General features: G+C 62.8%; 1 protein-coding gene across 6 annotated transcripts in view; it reads right to left on the bottom strand.

The window, feature by feature from the left end:
- Nucleotides 1–814: 814 nt before the first annotated feature.
- KCNH2 (potassium voltage-gated channel subfamily H member 2) overlaps nucleotides 815–20,256 on the bottom strand; it is a 32,596-nt gene continuing 13,154 nt past the window's right edge. For 2 of the 6 annotated variants that reach the window (XM_051836951.2, XM_051836952.2), the window contains exons 3-15: nucleotides 15,504–15,668; nucleotides 14,067–14,516; nucleotides 13,334–13,545; nucleotides 7,576–8,004; nucleotides 6,717–7,104; nucleotides 6,285–6,484; nucleotides 5,597–5,849; nucleotides 4,217–4,410; nucleotides 3,864–3,963; nucleotides 3,067–3,339; nucleotides 2,807–2,993; nucleotides 2,427–2,604; nucleotides 817–1,347 (exon numbers count right to left, since the gene is read on the bottom strand). In XM_051836951.2, the coding sequence (XP_051692911.2) occupies nucleotides 1,198–1,347; nucleotides 2,427–2,604; nucleotides 2,807–2,993; nucleotides 3,067–3,339; nucleotides 3,864–3,963; nucleotides 4,217–4,410; nucleotides 5,597–5,849; nucleotides 6,285–6,484; nucleotides 6,717–7,104; nucleotides 7,576–8,004; nucleotides 13,334–13,545; nucleotides 14,067–14,516; nucleotides 15,504–15,668 (3,179 nt within the window). In that variant the 3' untranslated portion in view covers nucleotides 817–1,197. 6 annotated transcript variants of the gene reach the window in all.

The following is a 20,256-nucleotide window of genomic DNA, read 5'->3' as shown; positions in this document are numbered from 1 at the left end:
ACCAATATACCCAGAGCTGGGTCCAGGCATGGGCCCAATTATATAGGGTCAAGATGAGGGCCAGCGGGTAAAGCCGCCGCCTGCAGTGCCGGCATCCAATATGGGCTCTGGGTTGAGACCCAGCTGCTCCACTTCCAATCCAGCTCTCTGTTATGGCCTGGGAAAGCAGTAGAAGATGGCCCAAGTCCTTGGACCCCTGCACCCACGTGGGAGACCCAGAAGAAGCTCCTGATTCCTGGCTTCGGATCGGCTCAGCTCCGGCTGTTGTGGCCATTGGGGGAGTGAACCAGCAGGTGGAAGATATCTCTCTCTGCCTCTCTGTAACTCTGCCTTTCAAATAAAATAAATAACTCTTAAAAAAAAAAAAAAAAAAAAAAGATGAAGCCAAGTTGGGCGTGAAGGTGAGAGTCTGAACTTGGGCCGAATCCAGACCTACATTAGGGTCAGTGTGGAGCTGAGCTTACGAGCTACATAAGGGAGCCAGCCAGGTATGTGGCTGCACTGGCATCAGTGTGGAGCCAGTCTGGGGAGCCAGGGTGTCACCCAGCCAAGCGACAGGGCCCGGAGGGTGTCCGGCACACCATCAGGACCACTGACCAAAATCCATAGGGCGCAGGTGGTTCTTCACTATCCGGAATCCAGGCCTGCAGGGGAAGCAGGAGGTCCAGCCCCCAGGGAACACCTCCCACTGCACACACCCACAACCTGGCTACTGGGGCTGTCCTGTGAACCCCGCGCACGCAGACCCGTGCATCCAGACCCGGAACACAAGACAAAGCACGAGGCAGGCAGCACCCTCCCAGCACCACTGGAGTCTCCTCAGGATAATTATTTATTATTCATAGTCATCAGCATCTTCATTAATTATTCATATGATCCTTAATTATTATCCTTAACAATAAGAGCAGTAAATAGCAGAAAAGTCCTTGAGGTGCCTAAGGCCCAGGGCCGGGTGCCTCCGGGCAGTTAGACCAGCTAATGCCCCCGGGGCAGTGTGGGGACCACAGACCCCCTGTCCACTGCCCAGCCCTGCCCCTGCCCCTCCCAGTGAGGCCCAGGGGACAGCAGGAGGAGCTGCTCCTTCACCATCCTCTCCCCTTCCGTGGCCAGGGCCTCCTGGGCAGGGCCTCTGAGGGGAGGGGCCCAGGCGGCGCTCTGAACCCTGGGTGATCCACGTGTCCACACTGGGCAGCCCCACTAACTGCCCGGGTCTGAGCCGTGTCTGTGCAGGGGCTGGGAGGTGAGGGCCCCCAGCTGGCCCGGTAGGGAGAGGCGTCGAGTGGGGCCATCTTGGGGGAGCTCTGGGGCCCCTGGGGGGAGCTCCTCGCACGCCATGAACTGGGAAACCTGCAAAGAACACAGGGTGTGAGAAGGCCCGGAGGCCACAGAGGTAGGAGAGGGGCACAAGAGGAGAATCCAGGTGACAGGGGACAGAAAAGGGAGACGGACATGAGGGCTGGGGGGGCCAAGTCAGACAGAGCAAGATGGGGTTGGGGGGCTACTAAGGGCATGCACTGAGGGTGGGGGAGGGGAAGTGAACTCTCATAGGCCAAGAGCCAAACAGAGGAGCCGGGAGCAGCTAGGACGCTCCCACCTGCACACCCCAGCCAGGGAAACCTAGAGGCCACAGCTTCCTCCCCCCCTAGAGACCGTGGCAGCTGAGTCTAAACCCAGCCTGGAATATGGAGTCCCTGAGCTGGGACAGAGAGAGACAAGGTTCCTCCCTGCACTCCAGAAAGAACTCGGGGACCTAGAAACCGAGGCAGGCTGGCGGCTAGGCGTCTGGAGGCCAGGGAGAGTGCCAGGGCAGGCGGGAGGGGTTTGTGGGTGCTGCCGAGTGTGCTGGTGAGATCTCGGCGGGGGAGGCTGTGAAGGGGAGACTGGCACATTCGCTGACGTGGGCCCTGGTGTCTGCAAACAGGAGCAGTCAGCAGATGGGAGGGGGGAGCGGTGCCAGGGAAAGGGGGGAGGCAGCAGAGCCCACACGGCCTTGGAGAGCTAGAGGAGTTCCCTTCCGGGACCCTCGGGGACCGTCGCGGGATGGCCCCGCCACGGCCGTCCTGCAGGAGGCCACTCAGGGAGGACAAAGGGCAGCCGGGGCCCATCTCCAGCACAGGGGGAGATGCAGGCCCTGGCCCCCAGGGATGCCCTGGAGACACCCACCAGTGAAGGTGGGCAGGACAGTCAGAGGGTGGAATGTCAACCACAGCAGGGACCTGGGGCCAGGGCCACTCGCCGGCTGGTCCCCTGCACCAGGCCGCCTGGGGCTCTGGACTAGGGGCCCTCCTGCCTCCCCCTGGGCCCACAGCTCCCGAGGCAGCCTTCCGGCCAGGATGCAGGGGTGGCAGGAGACTGGGCACCAGCTTGAATGGGGGCAGAAAAGGCAGGGCTGATTGCGGTGGGGGATGGGATGCTCAGGAACTCACCTGAGAAAGCGAGTCCAGGGTGAGAGTGGGGATGGGGCTGACAGGTAGCAGAGGGGAGGTGGAGGTAGGGCCAGGCCCGGGGGTGGTCACAGCACTGTAGGCGGGCGGAACCAGCGTCATCTGCCTCTGTAGCAGCTGCAGGACGGTGGCCATGTCTGTACTGAGCCGAGTCTCCAGCCTGCAGTGAGGTGAGGGGGAGGAGGCACCAGTCACTGGCTCCAGGCACCAGTGTGGGGGCCGGGGAGCAGCCTGCAACCCCAGCCTCCCTGTTCACTCGGGCCCTGGCGTCCCTGGCTCAGCTCTGAGCCCAAGGCGAGGTAAAGCGGGCCCTGCTCTGGACAGCACGGCCAGCCACCCCCAGATCCTGGGCCAGCACTCACCTGTTAAGCTGCCGCTGGAGGGCGTCCAGCCTGCTCTCCACGTCGCCCCGGGGCCGCCGGCTGGGGCTGGACAGAGGGATGTTGAGGAGGCTGGGGGCGGGGGCGGGGCAGCGAGGCAGCTCCTGGTACTGGCGGCCCCGACTGTCGCCCCAGAAGCTGAAAATGTTGGACACTCCAGAGAAGGCGCCTGGAGCCGGAGAGTGGGGATGAGGCCCGGTGCGAGGCCACGCCCCGGCCCCGCCCCCGGGCACCGCCCCTACCTGACAGAGGGTTACAGGTGTCACTGCTCTTCTCGCAGTCTTCGGTCAGGGGCTCCCCGCCCGGCGGCTCTCCGGGGGGCCTGGGGCTGGAGAAGGGCACCAGGCGGAGGGGGCTGGAGCTGCGGCCTGGGCCCTCATCCTCACTGCTCTCGGGGCTGGAGGGGCCACTGGACGGGCTCTCCCCCCACGGCCCCCCCGGCCGGCCCCGGCTACTGGGCCCTGCCCCCGCCCGGCCCGGCCCCAAGGCCGACACCTCCCCTGGCTGCTCCGTGTCTGTGGGAAACAGAGAACGGACCTCAGAGACGGGAGTGGGAGGGAGGGCAGAGCAGGGGAGGGCAGAGGAGGGGGCGGGAGCCAGCCTGGGAAAGGGCTGTGGCAAGAGGCATTCGTTGGCCCCGGTTGCTTCTCGGACTGTCCTCCCCCACTCCCAACCACGCTGGCGAGCTCCCCAGGAACCCCCCCCCCCCACCGGCTGCCCCAGCAATGGCCTTGGCTCTGCCACACAAGCAAGTCCTGTCTCTTTTCCCCCTCATCTGTTCAAGGCAGCGCCCACGGATACCCCTGCCCTGTGAGAACCAAAAAAGCCTAGGCTTGCCCTGGCCCTGGCGGATGGGAGGTGACAACTTAAGTGGGCCCGAAAGGATGGGCAGCACTGGTGGAACTGGAGTGAGGAGTGGGCACGCAGGGTGAAGGTCTGGGTGGGGAAGACACCGCCCACCGGTGCTCTGTGCCCCTCCCGACCCCGCCCCGCCTCACCCCGACCCCGCCCCGACACCCCTCCCCTCCCCCCGCCTCACCCTTGTCCGTGCGCCTGCGGAAGGACAGCTTGCGCTTGCGCTGCCGGTTGAATCCGCCTTCCCACTCCGCGCTGCCCGGGGAACCCGGGATCATGTTGGTCTGGAACCAAGCAAGACACGTGTCAGGGCCTTCCCCTGCTCTCCGGGGGGGGGGCCGGATCGGGGCCCCAGCCCTCTCATTAGCATAGGAAAGGCGGGGTTGGAGGCTGGGGCTTCCGCAGCCTGGTCTAGGGTACCGCTTGACAGACAAGGGAACTGAGGCAGGGAGGCGGCCCTTGCTTGTCACCTTAGGGACTCAGCTCCGAACCCCCCAGTTAGGAGGGGAAGGCGGCCAGCCTGGGCGGCCCACTCACATCCCGCAGGTTGAAGGTGATCTCCAGGCTGGACCAGAAGTGGTCTGAGAACTCGGGGTACATATCCAGCACCTCCAGCAGGTCGTCCCGGTGGATCTTGTGCAGGTCACAATAGGTGAGGGCGCGCACGTCCCCGTTGGACTTGCCAGGCCGTGCATACAGGTTCAGGGGTTCTCCGAAGATGTCATTCTTCCCTGCAGGCCACACAGAGGGGCTGAGTTCCCGGGGAGCCGGCATCCAAGGTGGCAGGCACCTTCCTTCCGGGAGTCCCACCCCAGGCAGGGGCATCTCCTCCGGGTCCAACCCATGCAGGCAGGAAAGCGTCAGCCAACCCACCTCCCTCCACTGCCAGCAGGAGGGGTGGGAGCATGGCCAGCAGAGACTGAGGGAGAAGGGACAGCAAACCAGTTCTCTGGGCCCCCTCCCAGCAACTGGGACTGGCTGGGGCAGGGGGTGCCAGCCGGGATGCCCCAGCTCTGCTCATGGCCCTGCCTGCCCTGGCCTGTAGCGCCACCTCTCCACCCGAACACCCTGTCCCAAACAGCCTCCTGGCTGATCAGTGCACCCTGGTGCTCAGTGTTCTTCAAACTATAGACCAGGACACAGCGGCAAATCAAAAACAGCCTTTTTGTTTTTGTTTTTTTTTTTTTTTTAGCTGAAAGACATAGGATAGCCTAGCTTAGCATACCATAGAACAGAAAATACCAGAATGTACATATGTAGTAAGGCCGAGGGTTGTGTAGGGGTGGGCAGGGGGTGGGAGGTGTTTCTGGGATGAGCGTATGCTTGTTCTACGCTGGGAAATAGAATCCTACAATATCTTGCTGTGAGCCATGCTCAAACATGTCTGATGCCTTCCCTAAGGCATGCAGGGCCACGGGAAGGACAGGCAGAGGACATGAAGGCCCCACTGTCCAGGCGCACCTGCCCCGTGTGCAAGAAGGGCTGGGAGGAGAGGAGGGCAACACTCCCTTTGCTTTGGACGCGGCGGCGAGGGGCTGAGCCTGATTACACCTGTACTGCGTGAGGCTGCAGGGCCCCGTGCTTGCTCTCGGGAAAATCAGACTCACAGCCGCCAGGCTGGCGTTTCCCCCTCCACTGCCCACCTTGGAGGATCGAGATCTGATCCTTCAAGGAGAAAGCATCAGATGTCTGCCACTTCCAGCGGAGATCCTGGGGGAAAGGAGGCTGCGAACCCCGGAGTTCAGCAGCCCCACCCATGTGGGCTCCTCTGCTGGTCTCTCCTTGGAGCACCTGAGCCTGGGTAAATCAAAGGGGCCCAAAGACCTTGCGGGCAGTCCCAGGACTGTGCGCTCACGAAGCTCAGCCATCTCCGGACTGGGCAGGCATGTGCAGGCCAGCGCCAGCCACTCCCCATACCCAGGATAGCCACGACGACGTCCCCCCGCAGGATCTCAATGGAGCCCCGGGAGATGAAGTAGAGGGCAGTCAGCAGGTCCCCAGCATGCACCAGTGTGTCCCCCGGCGGCGCGTGTGTGGTCTTGAACTTCATGGCCAGGGCCCGCAGGCAGCCTTTGGTGGCCCCTCGGAAGGGCTTGCAGTGCTGCAGCAGTGAGCGGTTCAGGTGCAGGCAGATGTCAGCCTGCAGGCACTCGGGGAAGCCCTTCAGCACCTGGGGGCAGCGGGATGGCTCAGCACACGCACCCCTGGGGCCCCACCCACATCCCACCCCCCCGCCCCACCCCTCCATCTTGGGGAAACCTCAATCTTCCAGCTCCAGGGGTCCCAGATGCCTCCCCGGAGCACTAAGGGGACCCCCTCAGGAAGGGGCTGGATTCCCACGCCAGGGGCACCACCTCCATCAGGGCACCCTTGGGTGCTAGGCCTCTATTTTCTTACCTGTCTGAAGGACTGACACCATTGCCTGCCTGAAGGGTGCACTATAGCGCCTGCCCCAAGGGAGCGCTGTCCAGCAAGGGAGCCCCATGGGCACCAGACTCCTCCCAGGCACAGGGGGCACCACGCCATGCACTAAGTGTGACCACCCGAGACAAGCTCACGGCACCCAGGGCCCCCGCCGCCCCCTCGCTTGCCCGGGGAGCCTCACCGCGTTCATGTCGATGCCGTTGGTGTAGGACCAGGCGTGCTGGAAGTACTCCTCGAGGCGCTGGCGCAGCGGGTTGGGGATCTGGTGAAAGCGGATGAACTCCCGCACCCGGAGCATCTGTGTGTGGTAGCGCGCCGTGCCCGAGTACAGCCGCTGGATGATGGCGGACACGTTGCCGAAGATGCTGGCATACATGAGGGCTGGGGGCATGGGGGAGCGGGGGCCATCAGCAGCCGCAGGGACCCCGCCCACCCACAGGGACCCTCCGCTCGGGCTTTGCACCAGGCCTTGCCCTGCTGTCCCCACCCCCAAACTGCGTCACGATGGTGGACCCCACCCACCCACCCAAGGCACTAATGGTTGGAGGAGGGGGGTTGTGCCCACTCTGGCCCCTCCAGCAGCCTCACTTCCCCCCTCTGGGGGCGCACTCACAGCCAATGAGCATGACGCAGATGGAGAAGATCTTCTCCGAGTTGGTGTTGGGGGAGACGTTGCCGAAGCCCACGCTGGTGAGGCTGCTGAAGGTGAAGTAGAGCGCCGTGACGTACTTGTCCTTGATGGAGGGCCCGCCCAGGCCGCTGCTGTTGTAGGGCTTGCCGATCTGGTCGCCCAGGTTGTGCAGCCAGCCGATGCGCGAGTCCATGTGCGGCTGCTCCATGTTGCCGATGGCGTACCAGATGCAGGCCAGCCAGTGCGCGATGAGCGCGAAGGTGCACATGAGCAGGAAGAGCACGGCCGCCCCGTACTCCGAGTAGCGGTCCAGCTTCCGCGCCACGCGCACCAGCCGCAGCAGCCGCGCCGTCTTCAGCAGCCCGATCAACTGGGGACAGTCAGGGCGGGGGCGCCGGAGGTAAGATCCCCCGGCACTTCCTCCTGGAACCTCCTCTTACTGAAACCGTCTTGTGTGAAGCACCTCCCACGCCAGGCCCAGCGTGGATGTCTCATTAATCTCTGTCCTAGCTTTGGGTCAAAGCGGTTGTGGGTCCCCACCCTGCGAATGCGCAAACGGGGGGGGGGGGGGGGGGGGGGCTCCAAAATGCTCGTTTAGCTTCCGGGGCACTTTTGTGGGTTTTCAAAACCATGACTCCCTTTGGGTAGCTAAAGCAGAAAAATGGAGTCCCTTCTGGTCCCCCCACAACACCGTGAGCAGCTCACACAGAAAGAAGTGAGCCTAGGTTTGTTGGGGCATGCCATGCCTCTGTAGCCCCCCTTTCTCTCCCTCTCCTCCCACCCCCACCACCTCCCCTCCCTTTGCTCACACCCTCCCAGCCTCCCTCCCCACCAGCCTCACCTCCTCAGAGCCAGAGCCGAAGATGAGCAGGTCAAACGGGATGGCAGCCACCATGTCGATGAGAAACCAGCCCTTGAAGTAATGCACGGCGATGCGGCCGGGGTGGCTGACCACCTCCTCGTTGGCGTTCACGTAGGTGGTGCGGAAGTTGATGAGGATGTCCACGATGAACATGATGTCCACGATGAGGTCTACCACGGCCAGGGGCTGGCAGGCATAGCCACAGTCAGGGGCCGGGGGGCCCTCTTCCGTCTCCTTCAGCAAGAAGGCGGCCGAGTAGGGTGTGAAAACAGCCGTGTAAATGACCAGCAGCAGGATGAGCCAGTCCCACACGGCCTTGAAGGGGCTGTAGTGCAGGATGGTCCAGCGGTGGATGCGTGGTGCCTGCAGCTTGTACTCGGGCAGCACGTCAGCACCCAAGGACAGGACCTAGATGGGGAAGGGAGGGCAGGTGAAAGGTGAAGAGCCAAGTGCCAGGACCTCGGGGCAGGGAGAACCAGGACATCTCTGCTGAGACCAAGCAGAGGAAGGAGAGAGGCTCAGAGTCTCCGGGGGGCGGGGGACATTTCCTTAAGCTGTTAAGACAGTGCTGGGGAGGGGGTGCTGTGGCCTAGCAGGTAAACCTGCTGCCTGCAGTCCCGGCATCCCATATGGGCGCCAGTTCAAGACCCAGCTGCTCCATTTCTGATCCAGCTCTCTGCTATGTCCTGGAAAAGCAGTAGAAAATGGCCCAAGTGCTTGGGCCCCAGCACCTCCGTGGGACTCCCAGAAGAAGCTATGGCTCCTGGCTTTGGATCGGTGCAGCTTTGGCTGCTGCGGCCAATCGGGGAGTGAACCAGTGGATGAAAGACCTCCCTCCCCGCCTCTTTCCCTCTCTCTCTCTCTCTCTCTCTCTCTCTCTCTGCCTCTCCTCTCTCTAACTCAGACTTTCAAATAAAATAAATATTTAAAAAAATAAATAAAGACAGTGCTTGGGGGTGCTCACATCCATATTAAGAGTGCCTGGGCTTGGCCGGCGCCGTGGCTCAATAGGCTAATCCTCTGCCTTGCAGTGCCGGCACACCGGGTTCTAGTCCCGGTCGGGGTGCCAGATTCTGTCCCGGTTGCCCCTCTTCCAGGCCAGCTCTCTGCTGTGGTCAGGGAGTGCAGTGGATGATGGCCCAAGTGCTTGGGCCCTGCACCCCATGGGAGACCAGGAGAAGCACCTGGCTCCTGATTTCGGATCAGTGCGGTGCGCCAGCCGCAGCGCACCAGCCGTGGCGGCTATTGGAGGGTGAACCAACGGCAAAAGGAAGACCTTTCTCTCTGTCTCTCTCGCTGTCCATTCTGCCTATCAAAAAAAAAAAAAAAAAAAGAGTGCCTGGGCTCGAGTCTCAGCTCTGCTCCCAATTCCAGTCTCTGACAGTGCATACCCTGGGAGACAGCAGGTGGTGGCTCAAGTAGTGGGGTCCCAGCCACCACAGGGGAGACTCTGAGTTCCCAGCTCCTGGCTTCAGCCTGACCTAGTTCTACTGCAGGCATCTGGGGAGTGACCCAGCAGATGAGATTATCTGTCTCTTCTTCTCCCTCTTCCTCCTGCCTTTCAACTAACTTAAATAAATCAATAATCAAGTTGTCACTGTCTCCATTAGAATGCCTTCCCCTCAGCCAAGTAGTCACAGCAACTGACCACCCCTAGACCTGGGCACTGCGGTTGCCAGACTACCACACAGCCTAGGGCCACCCCAGCGAGTTCTCACAGCATCCAGCATACCTGAATCCAGGGTACTGTGCAGTAGCAACCAGTACTGCTCCCTACCAGCAATGTACACCGGGACCTTTGGACTATAGCTCATATCATGTAATCTTGCCCACACTCTGAACCAACAAGCACACACATGCACACAACCATAGTCTCAGTCCAGAAAATGTTCCAAGGACTGTAGCTACCAGCCTGGGCAATGGCCTGAAGAGCCACAATCCCAACACACAAAATTGCTGCTAGCCCAAGGACAGCAACCGCCCAGTTGCAGGCCCCCTTGGCCTCCCTGGAGGGAGAGATGACCACACTTCCTCTCACCCACCCCAACCCCTCTCCACCCAGGCTCAGGGCAGCCTGCAGTCCTTGCCCCCCCCCCAACACACACACACACACTCTCTCACAAAAGGACACAAAAGACAGCCCAGCCCAGTCCAGTTGCATGGAGAGGGACACGCACACAGGGCACACCTGGCCCTGCACAGCTCACACTCAGGGACAGAGGCAGGCCCACCACCCGGAGCAGGGGGAGCAGCCATGTCTCTTTCTCCCGGGGCAAACTAGGGAGTTCCCACTGCCCAGAAACCCCTGGGAGTCCCCCTGTGTTCCATCAGAATCCTCTCTCTCAGACATCTCACTCATCCCAGGGCCCCCTGCCCAAGCTCTCCCAGCCTGGCCCCTGACGGGCAGCCCAACCCAAGACCTCACCGAGCCACCCCAGAAGCACTGACTCCCAGGCCCCCAGAGCCTCAGGTGGGTGGGGTCCCAAAGACTCCAGCTCATATTCAAGCTGGGGCCCCCCAGGCCCACCTGCTTTGAGAATGCATCCTCAGAAGAGGAAACCGAAAGTGAGGATGGGTATAGTCAGGGGGCTTGAGCATGCTGGGGTTGGCACAGGGACTCCACGGGTACCAGCTGGCATTAGGGGTGCGGATGGGGCCTGGGGCAGGGGAAGGGACATGAGGGCAGACCCTGGACCCCATTTCTGCCCCACCTTTAGCCCAAGCACACTGCTCCTTAAGGCAGGCAGCAGACGTGCACGGGGTGGTGGTCTCTAGGGGCTCAAGTAGGAGATTGAGAAAAAGGAGCTAACTGGGACCCTGCAGACAAGGGGCAGGGTAAGGAGCTGCCCCGGATGGGATGCCTCCTCATGCCCAAGAGGTGGGACCCTAGTGGCTGTGCTGGCTGACAGCAGCGGTCTGCCCTCCCCACCCAAGGCTGCCCACAGCATGGCCAGCCCCACCCAGGACACAAACACACACGCAGGGGGCAAGCCCCAGGCCTTCTGCATGGAGCCAGTGTCAGGTCTGCACCCACAGCTCAGCACACGGCTTTAGGCGCAACTTGTCCTACGACTACTGAAGTCAGCTTATTTAAGCCAAAGCCTGGGTCCTCACCTGTGGGTGGGAGAATCCCACCTATACCTGTCCCCCAGCTGGGAGATGCCCAGACAAAGAGTGGTGGTGACAAGGGTCAGGTTTCCAGGCTCACAGGGAACCACTTCTGACTCCGCCTCCACCCCAGCCTGAGCCTCCTCCAGGCTCTGTTTGGGAGAGACACCAGGGACACAGAACTGGCTCCCAGGAGCTAAAAGAGCAATCAGCCTGGGGGTGGGGGTTGGGGGGCGATGGCCCAGCCACCAGCACCACAGGCCACATCTGAAGAGGTAAGCCAGGTGTCTCAGCTCAGCATCCCCTCACCACCCACCCAGCGCCCGCTGACCCCCACCCTCCTGAGCCTTTGGCCTCCAGGACTCCTGGAAGCTGCTCAAGCCCCCCTCACCTGCCGCAGGTCCTCCCTTGGCGCACACAGTGAGGAGCCCCAGTGCTCAGGCCCGGCCTGGCTGCTCCCACCCCCTTGGCGCTGCCGCTGGCACCTTCTCCCTCTGCCTCCATGCCATCCTCTCTGAGCACCCATGTGTTTCCTGTTGCCTTTATCCCCCCACCCCGTTTTGCAGGGGGAGCTGGAAGACTGTGGGCCCCAGAAGCCGCAGGAGAGGGGAACCCAGCAAGGGAAACCCACGCCAGGCGGGCCGGGAGGAGAGCCAAAAGTGGCCGGGCAGGGCTGCAGGGCCCAGGGTTCCCAACCTGTCCTGCTTCCCAGTAGCCCTCTTTCTGGCTGGAAGCTACACCCCCTCCGCCAGAACCTGCCTCAGTGCCCAGTCTCCGGAGGGAAGAGGAAGAGGAAGGGCCGGGGTCACCTACCTCCTGGGCCACGAGGCTGGAGATGCGCACGGCCCGCCTCACCCGGCCTTTCTTGGCCCTGGGCCGCAGAGCCCCTGTCCCGCTGGCCTTCCCTGCTGGAGCCTCCATGGAGGACTTGGCTCCCCCCAGCCTGCCTGTCCCAGGGCCGAGGGCCCGGCCAACGCCTCACCTGCACCCCGGCGGCAGTCCCAGCCCGGGCAAGCAGGGCAGCCTCTGGCATGAAGCCAGGGTGGTTGGGGCCAGGCCCCAGGGCTGGGGTCACCCTGGCAATGAGCGTGGGCAGCAGCCTGCCTGGCTCAGGCTGCCCATGGTCCCCTGGTGTGGGCCCCGCTGCTGCCAGGGTGCAGCGCTCTGCCTGCCTGCCGCCAGCCCGGCAGCCGCGGTCGGAACCTCGGCTCCTCCAGCCGGCCCCACCCCCACCCCGACACACTGGGCTCCCCCGCCCCGCCCGTGCCCGCCCCTTCGCCCCATGCCAGGCCAGGGGCCCCCTCCCCCGCAGCCCGCTCCGGGCTCCTGCTGCAGCCGCTCCCGCAGCCCATGCCCCTCCCCCTCCGCCCGGCAGCCGGGCCTGTCACCGCAGATTAATGGTCTCCCCAACACCCCCGCCCCGCCAGTCCATGCCTAGCCAGCCAGAGTCAGAGACACCGGAGTTGGAGAGACTGCCCAGTGACTGGCAGGAACACCCGGGCACGTCGACAAAGACGCACACGCACAGACCCACAACAACATGGCAGGCATCTGCGGCGGGCACGGGAGCAGAGCAGACAGCAAGCAGGGGCTCAGGTGGGAACCAGGAGACAGGCAAGGGCGGGAGGGGGAGGGGCGTGGGCAGCCAGATAAGGGCCTGGGGTGAGGGGGAATGTTCCAGAGTCCAGGCCAAGGGGCTGGAGACCTGGCAGGGACCCAGAGAGTCCGAGGCAGCTGGAGCAGGGCCAGGAGAGCAGCAAGATGGACAGCAACCTCACATTAGGCCAACGCCGGCAGCTGCTGTGGACCGAGCTGGAAGAGGCAGCTCAGGGACAGGGGTCCCCCTACCATGTCCTGAGCTCCACGCTCACTGCAGGGACCTGCAATCCTGACCACAACCCCCACCCCCCTCCCACCCCCCACACTCACACACACATTCACGGAGGCCAGGATGTGAGGGAGCCGAGGCGGACCGAGCGGTGGGGAAGGAGGTTACTGTAGACCACCTTGCTGCCAGGAGGGCTCCAAGCCCAGGAGGGGACAGATGACCAGATGGCCCCCACCATGGCGTCGTGTTGGCCAATGCCTCCAAAGGCTAGAGATCTCCTCTGGACCAGACCCAGGGACTTGATCTCTCCATAGGTTTGCGCCCACCCCCGCCCCGGCGGACATCCTGACAGCACCAGCCCCCCACGCTCACACTCACTCCTCACGTTGTTGGCCTGGAAGAACCGCGAATCTCCTGACCTTGACCTCTGAGGCCTCAGAAGCTGCAGCTTCCTCCTGTTGGCTTGACACCCAGTACCTTCCTCCCATACATCCTGTGACCAGACCGCCATGTCCCAGAGGCCGGCTTCTCCCACTCTCCTGTGCCCTCTCACACCCTCAAGTGCCCTGTCCATGGATGTGTTGGCCCCAAGGCTACCTCCCCGCCCTTCCCCTGCCCCTCAGACTGTGTCCCCTCCCATCCCAGCCCTGTGACTTCTCTCCCCGCCCCGCCCCGTTCCACCCCAGGAGGCCCTTACTGACCAGCCCCCTCCACCATCTCCTCTTGACCACAGCCTGGCCCTGCCTCTTCCCAACTCAAGTTCCTACAGAATGAGGCGAGAGCAGGCAACAGAGCACCTACCTGGGTGACCTTCTCGGTGACATTGTGGGTCCGCTCCTTTATCTTGGGTGCTATGATCTCCCGGTCACTGGTGGGCGAGGCCAGGAAGGGATCCCCCTTGAGGTCCACAAAGTTGAGGGTGATCTGGGGAATCTTGCTAATGGTGCGATAACGCACGAGGTCCGAGTCTGAGGTGGAATTAAGCAGGCCGCTGCGCAGGGGGTGCATGGCCCCTGGGGTGGAGAGGCAAAGCAGGGTCAGGTGGGCGGCCCAGCACCAAAGGGTGCTCAGGCCACGGGGGAGAGCGAGCCAGTGGACACCTGGCCCTGCTGGGGCCAGTGAGATGGAGACCACACCCCCTCCCCATATCAAGGAGGCTGGCCAAGGACACAACTGTGAGAGTACGGGCTGGCGGGCGCTGAGGAAGAATGGGTCTGTTCAGTGGGCCAGGTGGTGTTGGGAGCCCCAGGCTTCTCCCACAGCCATCCCTCTGCAGGACGTCCTGGGACAGCCAGCCCCAAGGGCCAGCAAGGGCTCTGTGAGTGGGAGAATGTAATGGGATGAATGGACATTTAATAGAGTAAAAGGCCACTTAATGAGATTAAATAAGTGCTTAATGGGATTTCCATCTCCCAGGCACCCGGGACTAGCGGGAAGGAGGAAGCTGAGGGCTTGGAAGGGGGCAGGCCTGGGGCGGGTGAGAGGGCCTGGGGTTACAGCGGGTCAGTTCCCGCCCGCCGGCCGGTGCCCTCACCGGTGCTGGCATGGCGAGGTGGCGGGGGCAGCGCCCCGGCGCGCATGGCCTCAATGTCGTCGGCCGAGGAGGCGCGGCGCACGCTGGCGCAACTCTCCCGGGAGCGCGTCCGGGCCAAGCTGCAGCTGGAGCCCGAGGCATCGGGGTTGAGGCTGTGTGCTCGAGGCGACGGGTGCGGGCCGGGCGCGCTGACGGGCGGGGGCGGCGAGCCGGAGCCCACCAATGCGCGCCGCTCCTCCGCCGGCCCGAGCCCGGCCACGTGGTTGTCCATGGCCGGCACCTCATCCAGGGCCAGCGACTCGCTGCTGGGCGCCGCGGGCGTCAGGTCCACGTCCACCACGACAGCCCCCGGGGCGCGTGCTCCGCCCGCACCGCCGGGCCGCACCGAGGACTCCCGAGCCGTGAGCGCTAACAGTGCAGGCAGCTTTAGGCGGAAGGTCTTGGCGCGGCCTGTGGAAAAGAGAGGCCATGGGGACGGTGACCCAGGAAGGGACAAGGGCTAGGAGCTGCAGCCCGAGCCGAAGAGCGGACGGTGCGGGGGGAACTGGGGACCCTGACAGCTGGCACTATTTGATACCCAGGGCCCTTCCAACGCACAGAACTCAATTCTCAGAAAACATCTGGAAACTCTGATCATCAAAAACAGCCGTTGCTTGAGCCAGGCTGCTGTGCGGCCTGTACATAAATCCTCTAACTCCCACAAGTGCAGTGTGAGTACCGTTGCCCCCATTGTCGCCAAATTTAGGCAAAAAAAAAAAAAAAAAAACTTGTTAGGTAACTTGCCGGAAATTACACCATCAGAGGTGGGGCCCGCGCCTGAGTGGGGGCCGTGGGGGATGGCAAGTGCCATGTCACTCACACTATCATTTGAGAGCTTGAAAAACCCAGAGCTGAAAGTTTTTGTCCTGACTTGGGGGGGGGGGGGGGGGGGCAGAGTTTAGAGTCAACCCAGAGAGGCCATCCTTGGGGAGAGCCGGGGGGGGGGGGGGGGTCTGAGCCTTATATCACCTTGGGAAAGAGCTAAGGCCCCCATGCCTGCAACCAAGGTGAGCATACCCCCACCCACCCACCCAGACCCTCTGCTCAAGTTGCAAAGGCCACACCGGGAGTGTGGCCTGTCCAGGTACAAGGAGTTCGGTCTCAGCCAGGCTGGGGAGAGGACCACTCCCCCGGGGGGGGGGGGGGGGGGCTGTGTTGGCAACCCAAGCAGAGGCAGTTAGGAAAAGAAATATTACCCACCCACCGCCCGCCCAGAGCCTGTGATCCTGGGACCTGTCACTCCACCGCCGTCTCGCTGTCTGCCTGTCCTGGACCAGGTGGGACCGGGCCATCCTTGATGTTCTTTCCCCCACCTCTCAACTACCTCCCTTCCTGTGGGGCATTGGCCTTTGGCAAGCAAGACCTGGGCCAGCCCAGAGGTAGGGCGGCTCCACTTACCTGGGGCCAGCCAGCTGGTGGGGGGTCCCCGGTGATTGGTGTCACGAGCCGGGGACCCCACCATGTCCTTCTCCATCACCACTTCAAAGTTGAGGATGAACATGATGACAGCCCCATCCTCGTTCTTCACGGGCACCACATCCACCAGACATAGGAAGCAGCTCCCTGCAGAGGGGGTGGGGGGAGTGGCGGGGGGGGACACACAGCCACTGTGACACCGGGGCGCTCCCAGTGCGTAGAGCAGAAAGCAAGGCAGGACAGACCCCCGAAGCAAAAGGGCCCGTCCACTCTGCCTGCCCCACTCCCCGTCCCCACGTACAACTCCCTGACCCCTCTCCAGTGTCTCCTGCCCCCACGTGTCCCCCTGGCCACGTGCCTGCCAGCGCATGGTTCATTCCCCCCACCTCCCCGTGCCGGCTCCAGCTTGCCGCTCACAGCTCACAGCTCCCCGCCCGCTGGCCGCCTATCTCCCGTCTCTAGCCCTCATGCTTCTTCCCACATTGGCTTCTGAGCCTTCCATGCTCCGTTCTTGCATCTCGTTTCCCCCCACCCTCTCAACGTGCCTTAGCTGCTCCCTCATGCAAGGCAGGGTGGCATGGAAGCCCACGGACTTCAAGCCTGGGTTCAGCTGCCAGCTCCGCTCCTTGATCATTTATGCACTGAACATTCCTGGGCCTTGTTTTCCTGCCTTTCTCACGGCGTGTAAAGATTAAGTCAGAGCACGCGAAGTGCGTGGGGTGATGCCTGGCATATACTAAACGCTGGACAGTTGGTGATCGCTATCTGCCTCCGTCTGCCCCCTCTAGATTAGTCCTTGCGGTCGTGTCGGTCCACAGAAAGATAAGTGCAGAAGTGGAGAGCAAGAGTTCCAAAACCTCTACAGCATTTTGGCATTGCCACAAGATTCCAACCACGTGATCTTGTATTTCACAAAAGCGCTGGTCTGTGACGTATTACAAATAAAGAAAACTGATCCTTCACCTTGGAGTCTCAGAAGCACTGCTTCTAGATCTTTCCATCTGCATCTCTTCTTGTCTTTCTCCCTGTCCTTGACTTTATTTTTTTTCCCCTTCCCAGTCTTTGTCCACAGGTGAGGTCAGCCCACCAGGCCAAGTGGCCCTGGCCCAGCTTGGCTTCCCCATTGAGCAAATTGGGGAGGGGCCCCGAGCCCCTCCCATCTCACAAGCTGATTTTCTGAACAAGACTCCTTTAGGGGGAGCTCTCAGCTGCACCCTCAGGCCCGTGCACCCTGCCTGCAAGAAGTCCTCCCTGAATAAGCAAGAGGGTGCATTCACACCCTGCAGGGCCCATGCATGTTCCTCATCCCCTTGCTCCCCTGTGTCACCTCTCTGCCCTGCTTCCCAGCGTCTGCGTCCCCTCTGAAGGGCCTGGCACCTAGAACACCACACACCAGGGGAGCGGGCGCTGGCCAGCAGTGGCAATGGCAATGGCAGGGGCAGGGACAGAATGACGCTGCGGTCACGGATGGAGAGGAGGAGCAACCATGTGGTCCCCCTTGGCCCCCGGCAGCCCAGCCTCATCTGTCGGTCCTGCTCGCCTCCCTACCTCCCACAGCCTCCTTTGGGCTGCTCTCCCTTCCCTCCAAACCTCCGCTGAGCCCCACAGCAGGAGGGAAGGCAGTGGGGATTTGAGTCAGGGGAGGGCCGGCACCCCTAAAGCAGGGGTCCTGTGTTTGCTGCCTGCTGGCAAGGCCTGAGGGGCTGGGTGCTGCTGCGTGAGGGAGCAGGTGGGCAGCGCCTGACTGCCGGGAGAGATCTGGCTGGGCTCGGGAAGACTTGCTGCGGACCGGACTGAGAGACCAGGGCAGAGTAGCGACCCTAACAGAGGCGGGATCCACCTTGTGGAATGGGAGGAGGATGGCACTGAGGTGAGGGCCAGCCCCGGGAGGGGCTGGCCAGGAACTCTCCGCCCACCCCGCAGCCCTTCCACTCACCGCATCCCAGGCCCTGGTGGCTCTGCCCGAGGGGCCTGAGCTTGGAGGGCTCTGTCTGGGTCTCCCTCCAGCGGTCGCTCTTGTCCCCTGACCTCCGGCCTCTGACACACAGCTGTGGTGTTGGGAGCTGCAGGGGGCTGGGCCCAGCTGGAGGCTGTTTGGCACCCAGACAGCCTGCCTGGAGTTTATGCCCTAATATGGTGATGGCCAGCAGCGGCCTGAACAGGGACTAGCCTCCTCGGGGCTGAGGAGAGGCCAGGGACCAGGAAACCTTAGCCCAAAGACCCCAGCACCCACCCCGCAGGACCCCAGTGATCTGGGCCCCATCGTCCATCCTCACCAGGAAACATGTCTCCGAGAAGTCCAGGGTCTGGAATGGAGGAGACCCCAGCCCTCCGCGGTGGCCTGAGGGTGCCAACCCCAACACCAGGGCCCCAGAAATTCTGACCTTGACACCTCAGCACCCCAGCCCCACTTCAAATCGAGCTACTTTGTGAGAGGGGCCAGAGCTGCATCCTGGAGGCCACCCAGCCCAGGCCCCCTGGCATCTCAAAAGCTGCCTGGGCTTCGGAGACTCCAGGAGAGGCCGCCCTCGCGCCCAGGCCGCCAGGGCCGGCTCCCACTCACACACACAGCCCGAGGGGCCCCTCCCTTTGTCAACATCCAAGACATTTTTCCTTTCAAATAACTCTTGTCAAAGGCCTGGTTATTCCAAAAATGTGAACTGGAGCCCTGCCTGAGGACTGAGGGAGCCAGACGGGGAGAGCGGGGAGGGTGAGATACAGAAGGCAGGGAGATGTCACCTCCCCAGCAGGCCAGGCACTCCGAAGCCCAGCCTCCCCCTACGCTGCCGTGCGGGACCTGTCTCCCTCAAGGTGCCACAACACCTGCCAGCCTGACCCCTTCCTGTCGCTGGCTGGGATCCTGGGAGTGAGGGTCCCTGAGGGCACAGGAGGGGGTCAGTTGGGCCGGGGGAGGGCCCAGGCACAGCCCAAACTGCGCATGAGCTTGGAGCAAACGGCAGCTTGCAGGCAGTGGGGCTGCGACCCTCCCTCAGCTCCCTAGCAGAGAACTGCTAAGAGCAGGCGGCTGGGCTGCACCCTGGGAGCCTGGGCGGGCACCAGCACACAGGAAACCGTGTTGCTTGCCCACCACTCCAGTTCCCCACCCAGCCCACCACTCCCTCTAGCTCCCCCAGGACAGAGGCCGGCCCCCAGGGAGGGCCCAGCAGTCAAGCTGCAGTTCCCCTAGGAGCCACTCCGTGGCAGACGCGGCCCACGCTCCCAGGCAGCCGGCGAGCTCCGGGAGCGCTCCCGCTCCTGGGCAGCTGGGGGAACAGGCTGTGGGATTCCCTGTCTCAGAGGGGAAAGGGCAGAGGCTGCAGAACCAAGTGGCCTGTAAGCATCAGGGCTGCAGGGATACAGTGGGTGGATGGCTCTTGCAAAGGAGAGGCCCCCTGGGCCAGCCTGGCTGATGAGGCTGATGCCAGAAACACACCCTGCTCTGCCCCTCCCCGCACCAACCACAGCAGCCCCAAGTGGAGCCCAGCCTAGGCCGCCACCTGTGCTTTGGGGTGCCCTGGGGGCAGTCATAGATCAGCACCCATTCAGCCACAGGTTCTCCAGCTCCTTACTTTGCCCTAACACCCCAGGTGAGGGCAGGCCAGCCATGTGCCCAGCAGGTTAACAGAGGCCATGCACCCCACTGTCGGTCACCAGGCAGGGAGAACCAGGGCTGGACACAGTCCAGCTGCAGCAGGCACAGCTCATCCCGACCCCCAGGAAGGTCGGTGTCATCATAAGAACACATCGTCCGGCTTGCTCCCATTTGGTGCCAACGCATATCCAGTAGTCTGGCCCCAGGGGCAGGACACATCATCCCTGCCCAGCCTCCTTGAAACCCACCCAAGGGCCCGGAGCTCCACCCACTGTCCAAGACACCATTTCCCATCTCTGGGCACTGCTGGCCCAGGCTAGGCCCCAGGCAGGAGCCACACTTGGCTTTAGCTGGAGCTGGGCCTTCTCTCTCTCTCATGGCAGCACCAGGTGGGGAAGAAAGGCCCCACAGAGATTCGCACAGACATGCGAGGGAAGCACGTGGGGCACCGTGGCCAACAGGGCCGGCCTGGCACTGGCCCTCACTGTGCACCCAGTGTGGTCAGGAAGAGAGAACAAACCAGACAGGTGAACAAGCCCAGGCGAGAAGAGCTGGGCTGCTGTCTCCCTTTCATTTGCTGAGTGGCTGTGAGCAGGTCATCACCCCTCTGAGCTTCAGACTTCCTGTGGGTACTGCAGGGACAAGCAAGTCCTTCCCCGGGTGCCAGCTGAGATGACAGATGGCCTTGTGGAAGCATCCAGAGCTATAACGAGGCAGGGTGGCAGGTCCCTGCAGGGAAGGTGACCTCGGGGAAGCAACCATCCTCACCCTGATTGCTCGCCTGCCTCGCTCTGAACAGGAGGAGCCATGCCCGGGACAGGCCCAAAGTCATGCTGAGGGCAGGAGGTTGGGGCTGCAGGCAGCCCTGTCCGCCCCCAGGCAGAGAGGCTGTCTCCGGAGCAGCAGCCCTGGGCTGTGCAGTGTCAGGTTATATTTAGCCTGGTGGCGGCGACAGGAAGATGCAGCGGGAGCTGCTCCTGGCCGGGGGCCACCATGTCACTAACACCACTCTCATGGGCAGCCGGGGGGCCTAGGCAAAACCAGGGATATTGTGGGCCTGGGAGACAGAGGCCAGCCAGTGAATGAGTGTGCTTTAGGGGGGTGTGTGCAGAGAGAGACCAATCCTACCCTCCTGCCTGGAGG

The sequence above is a fragment of the Oryctolagus cuniculus genome, chromosome 7 (assembly GCF_964237555.1).
Source record: "Oryctolagus cuniculus chromosome 7, mOryCun1.1, whole genome shotgun sequence".
Taxonomy (NCBI): Eukaryota; Metazoa; Chordata; class Mammalia; order Lagomorpha; family Leporidae; genus Oryctolagus; species Oryctolagus cuniculus.
Note: the sequence above shows the minus strand (reverse complement) of the source record. Positions and strands in the feature narration are given on the sequence as shown.